At 36.1% G+C, this 14,367-nt stretch overlaps 1 protein-coding gene across 4 annotated transcripts in view; it reads right to left on the reverse strand.

The window, feature by feature from the left end:
• Positions 1-11,255, reverse strand: part of LOC102677885 — a 22,043-nt gene extending 10,788 nt beyond the window's left edge. For 3 of the 4 annotated variants that reach the window (XM_031509546.1, XM_031509545.1, XM_031509547.1), the window contains exon 1: positions 10,855-11,255. In XM_031509546.1, the coding sequence (XP_031365406.1) occupies positions 10,855-11,240 (386 nt within the window). In that variant the 5' untranslated portion in view covers positions 11,241-11,255. Of the gene's footprint in view, positions 1-805; positions 1,044-10,854 lie in introns of those variants that run through there. The other variant, XM_006613777.2, reaches the window with a different exon arrangement.
• Between the last annotated feature and the right edge of the window lie 3,112 nt (positions 11,256-14,367).

Below are 14,367 nucleotides of genomic sequence, written 5' to 3' on the forward strand. Positions count from 1 at the left end.
CTTCAAACAATGGGACGCGAGACAGCTTCATATCCATGGGACGTGGCCACGAGCCCGGAAAAAATTCGAACCGACACGTTCGAACGATTCGAAAATTCGGTAGCTTTCCGTCCTTCCGAAGATGATACCGTTGTTGCGTCCCTAGGGTGCCTTTGTACCACCGGCCCGCCACCCCCGCGCAAAAGCCTCTGCTTAAGGGTCGGATAAGAGGAAGAAACAAATCCGCCACCTTTGGATATGAGAAGACGAGCGATGGCTGCCGCGATAACCGACCGGTAAGCCGTCTAGGAATGCGGCCTCCCCGCTCTCGATCTCCCTTTCTATTTTATTTCTGCCTCTCTTCCCTCTCAGTTCCAAGAGTGGCTGACACGACATTCGAGAAGCCTTCATCAAGACCCGATATCGAATCCGTCCGCTGTCCGCCGACGGCCGAGGATCGAATATGCCTTTGACTTTCGATCGTGGTCAAATCTGGATCCCTCGACTTTTCAGAATTTGAAAAGACGAGACGTGTGTGTACTCTCATTTTTTTTTTTCTTTGTGTAGACTTTATACCGGTTACGATGGAAACGATAAAATGTAGGACAAATTAAATAGAGATGTTTTTCGATGCTTAAATTGGAAGGATATGTGAAAGATACGTTGAAAGCAAGCATATACAAAGTTTATAAGAAATTATATGGTTATTTGTAGTTTCAGTTATGGAAGTATAGGAATTAGAAAATAAAATTTTAATAAAAAGTTTAAATCGAACTATCAATCCAACTGATATTTGCCGACCATTTTATCCATCTTATTCTCCTTTTTTTTTCCCAGAAAACTCATGATCCACCTCTCAAATAGTCAAACTTCAGTGAAGCGGTCACGAAAATCCCCGACACAGAGCGGCGTCCACGCGGAAATGCAGCCATCCATAACTCGGGAAGAAAAAATCCTAACCGGTCCTCCTTGCTCTTATGATTTTAATCCGTGGAAATTGTGTCGGCAAACACAACGATTGTTCGTCAGAAGGGAGCGTCCGCGTTTACGTCACACCGCCCATTCTGAAAAGTAATCTACACTGTATTGTTAGCCCCTTGGAAAAAGAGATTCCACCTTCAACGTCGCTGTACTTAGGGCCAGCCGCTGTTCTCTCGTTGTTTAACGCGGCCAGCTTATGTTCGATTCATCCAGCGGGGGGAAAGAGCGGGGAGAAGAAAGGAAAGAGATAGAGAAAGAGGCGCGCGCAGCTTGATCTGTCACGGGTATTGAGGATCGCGGTCGGATGATCGCGCGTAAGCACGTTATTCGCAGCAGCTTTTCAGCCGCGGTATCGTTGCTTCTTATAGGGGTTGGCCACTGTATGCTAGTGAAGAGGAGGGGGCAAGTAAGTCCCGCCACCGTGGCTACATGGATTATCTCTGGGCGGCGCGGACCAACACCGGTTTTTTTCACTACCTGACCGGGTCGACAAGGATTCCGAGTTACCTGGTTCGAGTCCCCGCTGGACGCGACAATGGTTAAAATTTGCCAGCAATGGGGTGTTTTTGGTTAGAAGCTTCTTTCTAACGGAGAAACAGAGTACCATTTACAACTATTTTCGAGATAACATAACGAAAAATTGAATCGAAAAATATTACTTTATTTTCTTACGTCAATTAGATTGTTACTACTGATTTGATACGATGAAAATAAAACATTCGTTTTCGTTCAAAACAAATTTAAATTTGAAATTTAAACAATTTCATTTTTCCTTATCTTTTCGCAACTGTCGTTACGTTATCACGAAACATCGAGTGCACGAAACAATACCGTCGAAAACGTCTGAAAAAAAAAAAAGAAAAAAAGAATCGCAGCAGATATCCGCGTGCGGTATCCTTGATCCTTTCGACGTTGTTGCGAATCGCAGCTGTGGATTCAGGCTACCTAATTTTCGAGAGGGCGTATAGCGAGCGTGAGGGGAGGGAGGAAGGGAGTCAGAAACCACCTGGAATCCCCGGGATCAGGGGAGTGAGAGTATTCGGATGCGTCGAGCCGTACAACGAGCCGCCGCAGAATAAGGGATGCTCTTCCATCCTGTCCTTGTCCCTCCGATCTTCGAGCATAGCTCGCGCGCACGCTTGCCGCGTTTCACGTTCCAGCCTATGGTATCCAATCTATGGCACTTTTTACAGGGCACGAATATACGTGTATAACTTAATGCCATACCCTCAACCGTGCAACCAACCCCTGGCTCGAGGGGTACCAGCGAGACTTAAACACCAGTATACTTACCGCATGTTGCCATAATGAGTGGAGGGGCAGAAGGGGATTGGATTTGGGGGAAGGAAAGCAGAGGGCAGGAGCCCCAGCCCGTTCCTCCTTTTCATTGAATGCCGCAAAAGGCGGCCGATGATGCCTCGAAAGAAAGATTAAAGCGGCCGCGATCCGAGCGGTATGGTTTGTTTATCGGTCGGTTTTTCGCTTTCTTTTTTTTTTTCTCTCCTCCCCTTCTTTTTCAAGGCGGCTCTCCTCCTCCTCCTCCTCCTCCTCCTCCTTCTGGTGGTTTCTCTTCCTCGTTCCGCGCTTCCTCAAACGCGCGGCGCGCGCATCGCGTTGCAAACGAAGCGGCAGACTTTGGTTAATATATACGTATATGTATATATACATATGTATACGCTTTTGATGCGAGACTTGGTCTTTTTGCACGTTGATACTTTCCTTTTTAGTCGGGCGTGTCTTTTTTTTTCCTTTGTCGGTTGGTTCTTTCCGATCGTATAAAGCATCTAATATGTATGATGGAGTGTATCGAGGTTTTGTTACTTTGTTTTGGCTAAAAATGTTAGAGTCTTTTTATTAAAATGAATCGAGATAGTATGAGATGTAAATAGTTTTTTCTGAAGTAATATTATTATCGTAAAATAATATCCTTGTTAAGAAAACATTATATCACACAATTTAGACATGTTTAAGAAAGTAATGGAATGCGTATAAAACTTAAATCTAAGTTTTAAATCTATTGTAGCAGATTTAACGAAGAAACAATCATTTCGCGTATCTGAATTCGAACAAGGAAGAAAGAAGAAAAATTTTCAATGAGAAGACAATAAAAAGAAACTCTTTTATCATGAATCAACGAGTTCGATTACGCGCGCACGATGTTCACCAAAATCTTGTCCGGTTAGTTATTCGGCAAACGTTACCAGTGTCGTAATTATTATCGATATTACGCTCTCCGGTTCGTGCACCGCCGCCTGTCTGCAAAATGTATTCCTCTGATGCGCATACTAACGTGTACAAGGGTTCAATCGCGGTTTGGCGAGGGGTTGGAAAATCGGCCAGAGGGATGCGCGGGGGGATGTTTCGTAGTAGGGCGGACCAGTGAAGGGAAAACATGGTGGCCACTGGTTGCGGCATTCATCAGAGGCGGTACTCTGCGTACCTTTTGAGATCTCTCCTCTCTTCTCTCCGCTCTCTTTTTCGCCCCCCCCCCGCCCCCTTCCTCTTTTTCCCTCTTTCACCACGACCGTTCACGTGTGTACACGACGATAGTACTAAAAGGGGGGAGGGGGTTTTGTAAGAAAAAAAAAAAAAACTTTTCTCCATTGAGAATTATTCGCAATAAAAAGGGAACCTCCTTTGTCGGCTCCTTTCACCTAATATTCCACGGAGAAAAAAATCTTCCGCCCGTATTTACACCTACTTTCGGCTACTTGGAAACGCATTATCGCGCTCCTCTCCGAGAGCACGGTCTACGAACGTTTCTGAAAAGTTTTTTCACGATTTCACGGATACGCGCGCAGTAAATGTATTGCGTCGCTTAAAGGGGCGGTAAGGAATTGTAATGTATTTAGGCAATTATTGTTGTTTCGTTTAAATGGACTCGAATTGATTGGTTATTTAATATTTATTGAAGTTTTTCCAGGACATCTATTATTAAGAATATTTATCAATTTTCTATGCACTAGATACAAAAGATGGAATTATAAAACTAGTTAAAAATAAAGTTACTTTATTAATTTCTTAAGTAATTTTATTTAAAATGTTTGAATAACATTCACTAATATTATTCGCTCTTCAACTTCGACTGTTTGGTAATATAATATCTCTGCGGTTATTCGATGCTTCAGAATAATAAATTATTAAAGTAACTTATTGAAATAACTTTATTTCTAATTTCAATAACTAATAACTAAAATTTTGTCCATCTCTGACATCGATATTTAATTATTTATCAGAATATTTTTTATTTATTATTCGAATATCATCACGTGTACGTTAATTTCTTTTAACATAATAATAATAAAAGAGGATAAAAACAAATACAAAAAAAAAAAAAGAAAAGAAATAAGAAGATAACTAAAGAATCAAGCTCGATAAAACAATTTTCCCCGACATCTCAACAACGCGTCCCATCTTCTCCCAGTGTATTACCGCTGATTAAAAAGAGGTATACAAAGTATAACGAGTTCCGCGTTTCCACAAATGCGTAACACAATCGCATTGAAAAGAGCATTGAAAACGCGTTTCACGGCGGGAGTGAAACAGGTGCGCGCGTATAATGTGAACAGGTAAAACGCGGAACGGGAACGGGAACGGGGCAGAAATCACGGGGAAACGACTTTTAATTACGGGACAGAGGGGTGGCGCGTAACGTTGCGGCGAAAGAAGGAGAAAAAGCGAAGCAGGGAGCGGCATGGATCAGAGGCACCACGGATGTTTTCAATTACATTTGCACCACTCCCCATCGGTGTCTGATTACACCGAGATGTCGGGAGCCTCGTTTGCCGCGAAATGCACTTGCCGTTTTGATGCCGCTCCTTGTGGTGCTCTCCCCGTCCTCTCGTAAATCGGCCCGAGAACCAGAGAATTCGACTAATACCAAGGAAGAAATTTCAACCATTGGAAATTTCGTCACTCTGGATTCCCTTCTGGAAACACGCCTTTCGGTAATACGATACGATTTTTTTACTACGGTCCAGTCGGCTCATTTTTAACCCACTTTGTTACCAAGCAAAACATATTTACTTCTGTAATTTGATCGAAATTTTAGAAATTAAAAATATATCTATTATAAATTTGATGATCGAGATTTTGAGATTTTGAGATTTTGAGATTGATTGTAAATCAACGATGATTGGTAATTATTTATTGTTATATTAATTCGAAGAAATCAATCTTTTGAGAAATATTGATATCTATGTAGATATACGTATATGCGGTTAAGATGTTGAATTAGAAACTGGAAATAATGTTTTTAATGTTAACGTTTATTTGTATACGATGGAATTTTATATCGTTTGAATACAATTGTAAAATTAAAAATAAATTTTCAAAATTAAGTCAGTAGTTGGATATTGCATGTGTAAATATTTCTATTTTATGAGATTGCTCGTAATGATTTATTTGGATGCTGTTTCGTAAACATTGTGTTCCGCGGAATTAAAATGCATCGCAACGTTAATTATCTTCTTCTTGTTTCGTGTAATTTCACGTTTGTTATAATATCAACTATATTTTTATTTAGTTACAATCTCATTTTCCGTTTCACACATTTATTTTTTATACGTTCCTCTTGTGTTTAATATAAATTTATATTTATTTCTCTTTAGTTTCGTATTATATACAGAACAGTTACGAAACCAGATTATTGATTTATCTTGCAAATTGTAACGTTATTATGCGGTCAAAATTCATTATTGAATCTCATTATTTAAATGAATTCTTTTCTTCAAAAAGTAATTAATAAACATTTCTATTTTCAAAGCTCATTTTACAACACATCTAACAATTTCAATCAAAAAAACGTTAATTAATCGTATGGGCAAAATATACACACTTTTAAAACGCAATAACTATTTCTTAAGATTGAACCAGTGTGTGACTTGAACATTTTTTAAGATTTTTTAAAAATATTAATTTATTAAAATAATGTGTAAAAGAAAATTTTTTAAAATTGGTTACAATTTTAAAAAAGTTATTTTAATGCGCGAATATATATTTTCGTCGGCCACGATATATAAAATTAATTTCGAAATCTAATTTCTAACAATAATTTACCCACCACGTTTCATTATCGATACATCGATATCTTTGCATATCGCGAATACGAATCGTCACAGTTGCAATTTATCACGGATCCGCGAGATATCGAGTTTTTCGATAAACCGCGAGTCCTGCGGCTCGCATTATATATCCGGCGGAATCGGATGGCCGGAGGTCGGAAATGGACAATCTATTGTTTACGCGGATAATCTTATTAATGGTACGTTAATCCCTGTGTCCAGCGGTGTTCAAACAGCCGCGTTGCAGTTCGTTAACTTAATGGTTATTATTAGAATGAAACGCGGCTCGGTCGCGGCCCAACGCAATCCGGATAAGCCGAAAGGCAATAAAGAGAGAATTGTAAATGCTTCGGTTGAAAATGTTGCCAACAATACGAGGGCGGGCCCGGAGCAACGAGCTTTTCCATTCGCGTTAATCGTTCAAATAATACCCGTGGAATATGAAATTCACCTAGTCGGAAACACTGATATCCCCAGCCACGTAGAGTCACCACAGTTTTCCATTCACGATCGTGCGACCGTGCAACGAGGGAGGAAAAAAAAAAATATCTTTGCCTTCGAGAGTCGCTAGCTTGTAAATGGCGAACGCTCGCTCCCTAATTATTGAGATACCGCTCGCGAGACGAAAATTCGACCTAAATAACGCGGCAAATCCTATACGAGAAATACGACCGAGCGGCATGGATCCATGGCTCGGTGTGCTTCCGGTGGATATATCGGAAGTTCTCGGTGCTGCAGTATTTAACGAGTTATAATACTGTTTTAGACGAGTATTTTTCAGATATGCATGTATAATATTTTAATGCTTAAAAAAAGATAAAAATTAAAAGAAGAATAATATTTAAAAAATGTTCCGACAATTAAATTTACGATCAAGTATCGAAGGTAAGAATTAAATTTTTTTTAAAATCTTTATATAAATAAAATTTGTGAATAAAAATACTTGAATAGAAGGATTTACAGAAGGATTTATACGAAGAAATCCTTCGTATAAACACACGAATGAATAGAAATTAAGAGGATAATTGAGCAGCGTTGCAAGGAATCGATCCATTTAGCATCGATTTGGCACACTTTTCGGCCAGACTTTTAGCCACGTGACGCGCGGAATTTCCACGGCAAAGCCATCCCGATTCGGTCGATGTTTGACATTCACGTATCGCGGGGATCAGTCGGCGTCCCAACAGTACGTGTCATCGTCGTTGCAACACGAACGTATGGCACACTCGTCGGTTTCGACTTTAACTTGATAAATCCAATTGTACGCGTTGGATAAGCTGAAAGATACACGAGGGGCGTGACGAAAAAGCCGTGCTGAAATTCTGACAACGATATGACTGACCCGCGTTTCACGGAAGCCGTCTAATCCCACCTACACAAATACGATTGAACGATCGCAGTTCGTTTAGTGCGTTTTAAATGAAGCTCCACCTGTAGCTAATTGATCGTGAGAAAAGATGACAACTGTAGAAAACGGTCAGAGATACTTATTGGATTATGTTATTATTAGAAATACTATAAGACAAAAAGAAGTTTCTTTTTTCTTTTTTTTTTTTGGAATATTTTGATTAATTCAGAAGCACGAAAAATTTATTATTTAATATTTATTATTTTCAATTAAATGTTTATTTAATTAAATTCTCTAGATAGTGTTAAATGAACAAGTAAAAACTTAGATTAAAAAAGATATTAAAATTTTTTTTTTCTTTAGCATTGAATCTATAGAAAGATTCAAATTGAGTTAAATTTGAATTATAAAATCTTTTTAACGATATTGAAAGAAAAGAATAAAAATATCAGAGCAAAATTTTCTTTTTCCACTCATACCGATCATTTTTCATCCAATTAAACAATTTTTCAACGAATTCTATTTTTTCAACCGACCATAGACTATGTCTATTTAGCATTCTGAAGGAATCCAGAATCCTAGAATTTTCGCACGAATAGAACTTAAAAGCTCATAAGCATATTGACGAGGATCGTTTGAATCAACCGGCAAATACTTTACTTAAGATGGCTATTCTGTTAAAAAGGCAAAGTGCATCTCGGCTTAACATTTCTAGGAAACAAATTAATCTGTGAAAAGAGGTAATAGAAGATGAAAGAACATAATTATCGTTATTTTGAATTTTTGTTGAACAGAAATGAATACAAACAATTTATAGAAAAAAGATATATAATACGAAAAAGCATCTGAATATACGCAGAGTATTTTAATGGGGAGGTTCACGTGCTCAGTTGTGGGATTAACGAGTGAAATAAATGAAAAGTGTCATTCAAACGTAGACATAATTATACAAGTATATCAATTTGCTATCCATCTATTCGTTTTACTTTAATCTAGTTATTTGGTAATCGTCCAACTATCTCATTTTTCTTATTCATGCTTATGATGTTTCTTTTTACTCTTTGAAAAGTCTCTGATTGACTCGATAAGAAAATTGTATTTACAAAGAGATTTTTTATTTATATAAATAAATTTAAAATCCATTTTCGAAAGATTTTCCAGGAAATTTTTTTTTTTATATTTTTATCGATAATTTATGGATGGATTAAAGAGAATTCAAAAATTCCATTGATTCTCAAGAAGTTTTATTCCAACATTATAGATTCTTAGTTTTCTTAAGAATTCAAGAAAGAAAAAAATTATTGATATATCTCTGATATATTTATATCTATTAAATATATTATATCGTAAGGAAAAGAGAAAGAAAATTAATTTTGGAATAACTTATCACGATAAAAGTTTTATAATATAGAAGCATATTAAATTTAGTAAAATTAAAGCAAACAATAGTAATAATAAAAAATAAAAAAAATATTTATCATTATTAATTATTGATAGATACTTGTTCATTTTCATCTAGTAAAAAGAACCGATACATTCTTTAGATACATTCTTTATGCTTCCATATTTTCGTTTATTTATCCACGAACCCATTATGTCCGTTTTTTCTCGCAAGTAGCCTCTGAACGAAACACTTTCAACCGGATGTCTCGGAGGGTAAAACACGGTGTGTGACGGAACTTTCGTTGAATGGCCCGTGTACACGTCGATGCTCCAGTCCCTGATCGATTCCCGTACCCCGCCACCAATTACCCACGGATCGGTGATTAATTGCACACTCGGTCGAGTACCCGTATTAAGTAGCGTCGCTAGTGAGATCGGCCGTCCTTGGTGGTGTGTCTTCGGTATTCTTCCCTTGGAAAGTTTGGGTGGCGTGTGACCACTCACGTGTAGGTGAAACCGTGCAGGCTTTTTAACTAAACTCGTTTAAGGAAAAAACATGGGACAACGTCGCGACCGTAACCGTATTGGTCTTTAGCAAGAGGGAAAATAGCCCTTTCTAACGAAGTGGCAATTACTTCACGAGAAAATATAAATTACGTTGTTTTGATGTTTTAGAAGTTGAGAGAGTAAGAAAAGAGAGAGTAAGATCAAAATTTTTGCATTTTTATATTTATATTAGGTAATTTAATAAATTTTATTTTTTTTAAATTAATAATATATTCTCAAATATATTAAAATGTATTATTTTTATTAACTTTTATATTTTTTATCTCTAGGACGTATGAATTTTTTAAACCTAATATCGTGTATAGTAATATTTGTTTATTCATTAAAAAAATTTAAATTATATATATATATATTTAACCGTCTTCTTCCATTACTTAATTAGAATATTTTAATTGATCATTTGACAAACAATAATAAAATTCAATTAAATCAATAGATTAAGAAAATGATAGGACCTGAAAAAAACCTATTCATTATAAATGATAATTAATATTAAATTGATAATCATCCGACATTGAATAATGCGAAAAGAAAGATAATGATAAGAAAAGTCAGACTATATAGAATCGTTTTTTACACGCATAAAAATAATTAACGATAAAGGAAAATATACTTTTTCTTCTTTTGCAGCATCTTACCAAATGAAAGGAACAATTGTTGAAAATTTATAACCGGAATGCATTTACGATTTTATTGTAAATCTATATGTAGTCATTACAACACATTATCATTAATAATCCTTTATTTTCTTTTTTCTTTTTATTTTTTTTCTTTTCATGAAATGTATTTTCGAATTTCGACTATCAATTTAATGAATTAAACATCTAGATAATTAGAATGTAATTGGATCCACCTGTTTCATAACAAAAAGATAACTTTATGATACGATCGAATATATTCGAACAATTATTTCGTATGTGCTGCCTTCTCGTGACACAATTACAAACTTAATAATTATAGGTTAGACGAATCGTAAATAAATCTAAATTCTTTTATTAATTGAATGTATAAAACAGTGATAATGCAAATTCTATCACAGTTGTATTCCATGACGAAGAACACTAATGAAGAAAACTGAAAGCTTCGCGAATATAAACATATATATAAGTAATAAATAGATGGCAGCCGACGACCAATGTTATTCAATCTCGCATTCTTCATAATCTCACTCGTTCCATTTTAACAAACTTTCTTGTGTTGCTTTTACGTTAAAAATAGCCCACGTGTGTTCGTGCAACGTATAGAGGAAACAAAAAAAGTATATAAAACAATGCTAATCAATGATAGGAAGTACGGTAAACAGTAAAAGACAAATAAACGGACAAATATGTGGCAAGAAAAAGAAAGGGAACAAAGTGCAGAAAAAGAGAACGAATAAAGTGGCAAAAGTGCGACACACGTTCATACAGGAATCTTATGCACACACCCACATTGCGTATCCCTCCTCCCGCGCACACACTCAACACACATGTAAAAGTAACATATATACACGAAGCACAAACACACGCGCATACGTACGGATCGTCGACTTACCTCTCAGAGCTGAAATTCAAGCAGCTAGCCGAAGGCAGAGAAAAGAGGCAGAAGGATGACGACGGTCGCGACGGCGTTGCGTGCGAGAGTGGCGTCGCGACGTCAGGCGTCGGCATGCGTCGCGCACGCCGTACGATGCTGCGCCGCCAACAGACAATGGCGTCCTGTGGCGCGGTCCAACGACAAAGGGCGCCACCTCTGATAAGCACCGCCCATTTCCAACATCCTCGCGTTGAAACCGTTCTGTTGGCGCGAATGCCGGCTCGAGAACGCTGCGACGTCGCACGGTGTTGCTTGTTCGATTTCCCCCACTTTATGGTGTCGGTACGTTTGCTGAACGGTAAAACGAGGCACGACCACGCCAGCGTATCACTGGCTCCACCCATAGACACGCTCAGGCGAAACGGAACGCTGGTCGGTCTCGGAGCCACCTCGGCTTCGGCGACTTTGCCCGGAGGCGCAGCAACCTCGTCGGTTTAGTCCTAGCTGTGTTAGAGAGAGAAGCGAAAAAGGAAAGAGAAGGGAACCTGATAGAGAGGGAGATTGTACGAGACGGGAGTGTGTTGAGCAAGGGGTGGGGGTGCCGAAATCGTGCGGCAGGGATCTTCGCATGAAGGAAGGCAGACTCTGATGGTCAATCGGGCGCCGCGCACCGCAGCAGTGACGCGTCACTGCACCCCTGTTTTCGAGTTGCACGTGTTTCTTTCCTCTTCACCGACGCTCACGTTCAATTGTCCTCTTCTCGTTTCCTTGGTCAGTTTGCCGCGATAACGACCGATAAACACCGTAAACGAGACGCCCACCCGAAACATTGAAGTAACCACTGTTGATGGTAGAGAGCGGCGTTGTTCTCGTGACGTAGTCATTCTATCACGTTCTTTCGAATCTCGTCCTCGATCGCTGACCACGAATCTCCGTGTTTTCGTGAACGGCAAGTTGCCGTCATCGTCGTGATCCTCGACGTTACTGTGCCAGAGAAGCGTTCATTTAGATCCATTTGCAATAACATTACAGTGGTGGATTCTGTTACGAACGCGCCACTTTCGTTTTTAAACTGTGTAAATTCTCAGTGATCAGTGAGACCGTTTCAACGAAGATCTAACGCTCTGTTTTCGAAGTCGTGGCGAATCGAGCCGCTCGAATAGTATCGCTGGTCGAGCTGAGTTCGAAAAGTGTTGTGAACATCCCGCGAAAACACGTAGCTGCGGATTGTGCTTTTAGCTAGTGACTGGATCCGGCCTGACCACGGCCATTCTCGACACGGTACGTCTATTAGTCTTAATCGATCGGTAAATTTCAATGTAGAGACCTAAATTTCATGTCACTAAATCTAAATTTTTGTTAAACGATAATCATAAGCTACTAAAGAATTAAAATTATGATATATAAATAGTTAAAAGTTGAGCTAACAAATTTTATATTTTTTATTATATTTTATAAAAAAAGTTGAAAATATATTACTTAATATTAGTTATTAAATGATGTACATATATATCTGATCATAAAATATAAAAAGTATTTAAGTATTTATTTTGTATTTTGTTATTATTTATTTCTGAATATCAAAATTATGTAAAACATACATACGTATGAAGTTAGTCGAGCTTCGACCGGCGGCAAAAATAAGATTTTTTAAAATTGCTTTTTTGTCATACATTCATGTCATTCTTAACATTCTTGCCATATAGAATTTCAGTTATATATTCTTCAATTACTCTTTTATAGAAAAAGTTTATAATATATTAATTATGTTTTGAAATTCTTCTTTAGATTTATTTATAACCGACGGATAATTATTTAAGATTGATAAAAAGATAGCTCTCGAATTATTTTAGTTATAAAGAATGAAATAAAAATTAATTTTATTTTTAAAAACTATTATATGCTGTAAATAAATTTGTATATATATCATTTTTTTTAAAATATGTATGTATGTAACCATTTTTTTTAAGTATAAGTAATTTCCATAATATTGTAATATTTTACGTTGAATTGTATTATAAATTTTGTTATTAAATGTTCTGAATAATCATATTAACTTTTATTTTTTGTGATATAGAATTACAATTTTTTATTTATATTTATTAATTTCCTATTAGAAAAATAATATTGATATATTTTCGAAATTATCGGTATTATATATTTTGATAAAAATTTTTAATGTAAATTTTAAATATTAATTTCTTGCAATTAATTCATGATTAATCACAAATTAATTTTCTTTCTATAAAGGAGAAAAATATAAAATAATTTCTAGAAGTATTGAATAGTATTTATTTAATTTAATAAAAAAAATTCTTTAAACAAAGTACTTTATATCATAAAATAATTTTGCATCGTAAGTAATAGATATTATATTTAGTGAAATAATCGATTGTTCATCTCAAACTAATAAAACATAAAAAAATAATTTTTTATTTCGTATTTTTATTTCATTTATTATTTTCCAGAATTAGAAAAAAAAAATATAATAAATATATAATAAATATGCAATAAAATACCTAACCTAAAATAGATATAAAATAAATAAAATAAATATAATAAGAAAAATAGATATAATAATTTAAAATTACAACAGTGTGAAGCTTAACCATAAATTGCGCATACTACAATAGCTGTTAACACTTCAGTACCTTATTGTAATCGCGGAAAAAACGCTGTCAATTGAAAGTGAATTGTATCGGATTTACCTATATCGTGGAGGGATTAAATAATACAGCCGCCACGCTTTGTTATTTACTGATGAACATTTACCGGGCATTCCAATTACCTTTTACGTGAAATGGAGGAAATTAAAGTTGTTCACTGATGATTCGTTGAAATTAATATAAAAGAGATCATGAAGTTCTCATATATATCATTTAGATATAAATATCCTTTTTCTAAAATTTTTAAAAAAGTAAAATTTTTATATTACATTATAGAATTTAATTTTAAATTTGAAACAGAGAAAATCGAAAATTAATTGTGATAGATTCATGTTAGATCATAATGATATCATCAAATGATAGTCTATATACGTTAAAATAATTTCGTGCTACAAGAGATACATATAAGATATTTCCGCTGTTGTAATTTAGATAAGATAATTTTCGATCATATTAAATATTAAAACGTAATTAGTACTTAAAATAACCATCATAATATTAGATCGTAGAAACAAAACGTTTCATTTCGTATCTTGAGAACAAATCTTACTTCATTCCATTTGCGATCTTTCGAAGAACAACATTCCGTTAAATCAATTGTAAAGCGTTAGAACGACGGTCTGAAATTTTCGCGCGGCGTCGTTTCGCGCTGATTGAGCTTCTGTCGGTGATATTTTCATCTCATTATACTTTCAAAATTTTGGAACCGCGTGCGCGAACGTGCCAGTATATTTCGAACGAATAAAACAAATTTTCTCTTTATGAATAATTTATGCCATCGTCGCTCGAATTAGGGATCACAAGCCTCGATGGCGCGCGGACACGGCGAACACCTGTCCGCCTTTATTATTTTTACACGAATGGC

Source organism: Apis dorsata, unplaced genomic scaffold (assembly GCF_000469605.1).
Source record: "Apis dorsata unplaced genomic scaffold, Apis dorsata 1.3 scaffold_162, whole genome shotgun sequence".
Taxonomy (NCBI): domain Eukaryota; kingdom Metazoa; phylum Arthropoda; class Insecta; order Hymenoptera; family Apidae; genus Apis; species Apis dorsata.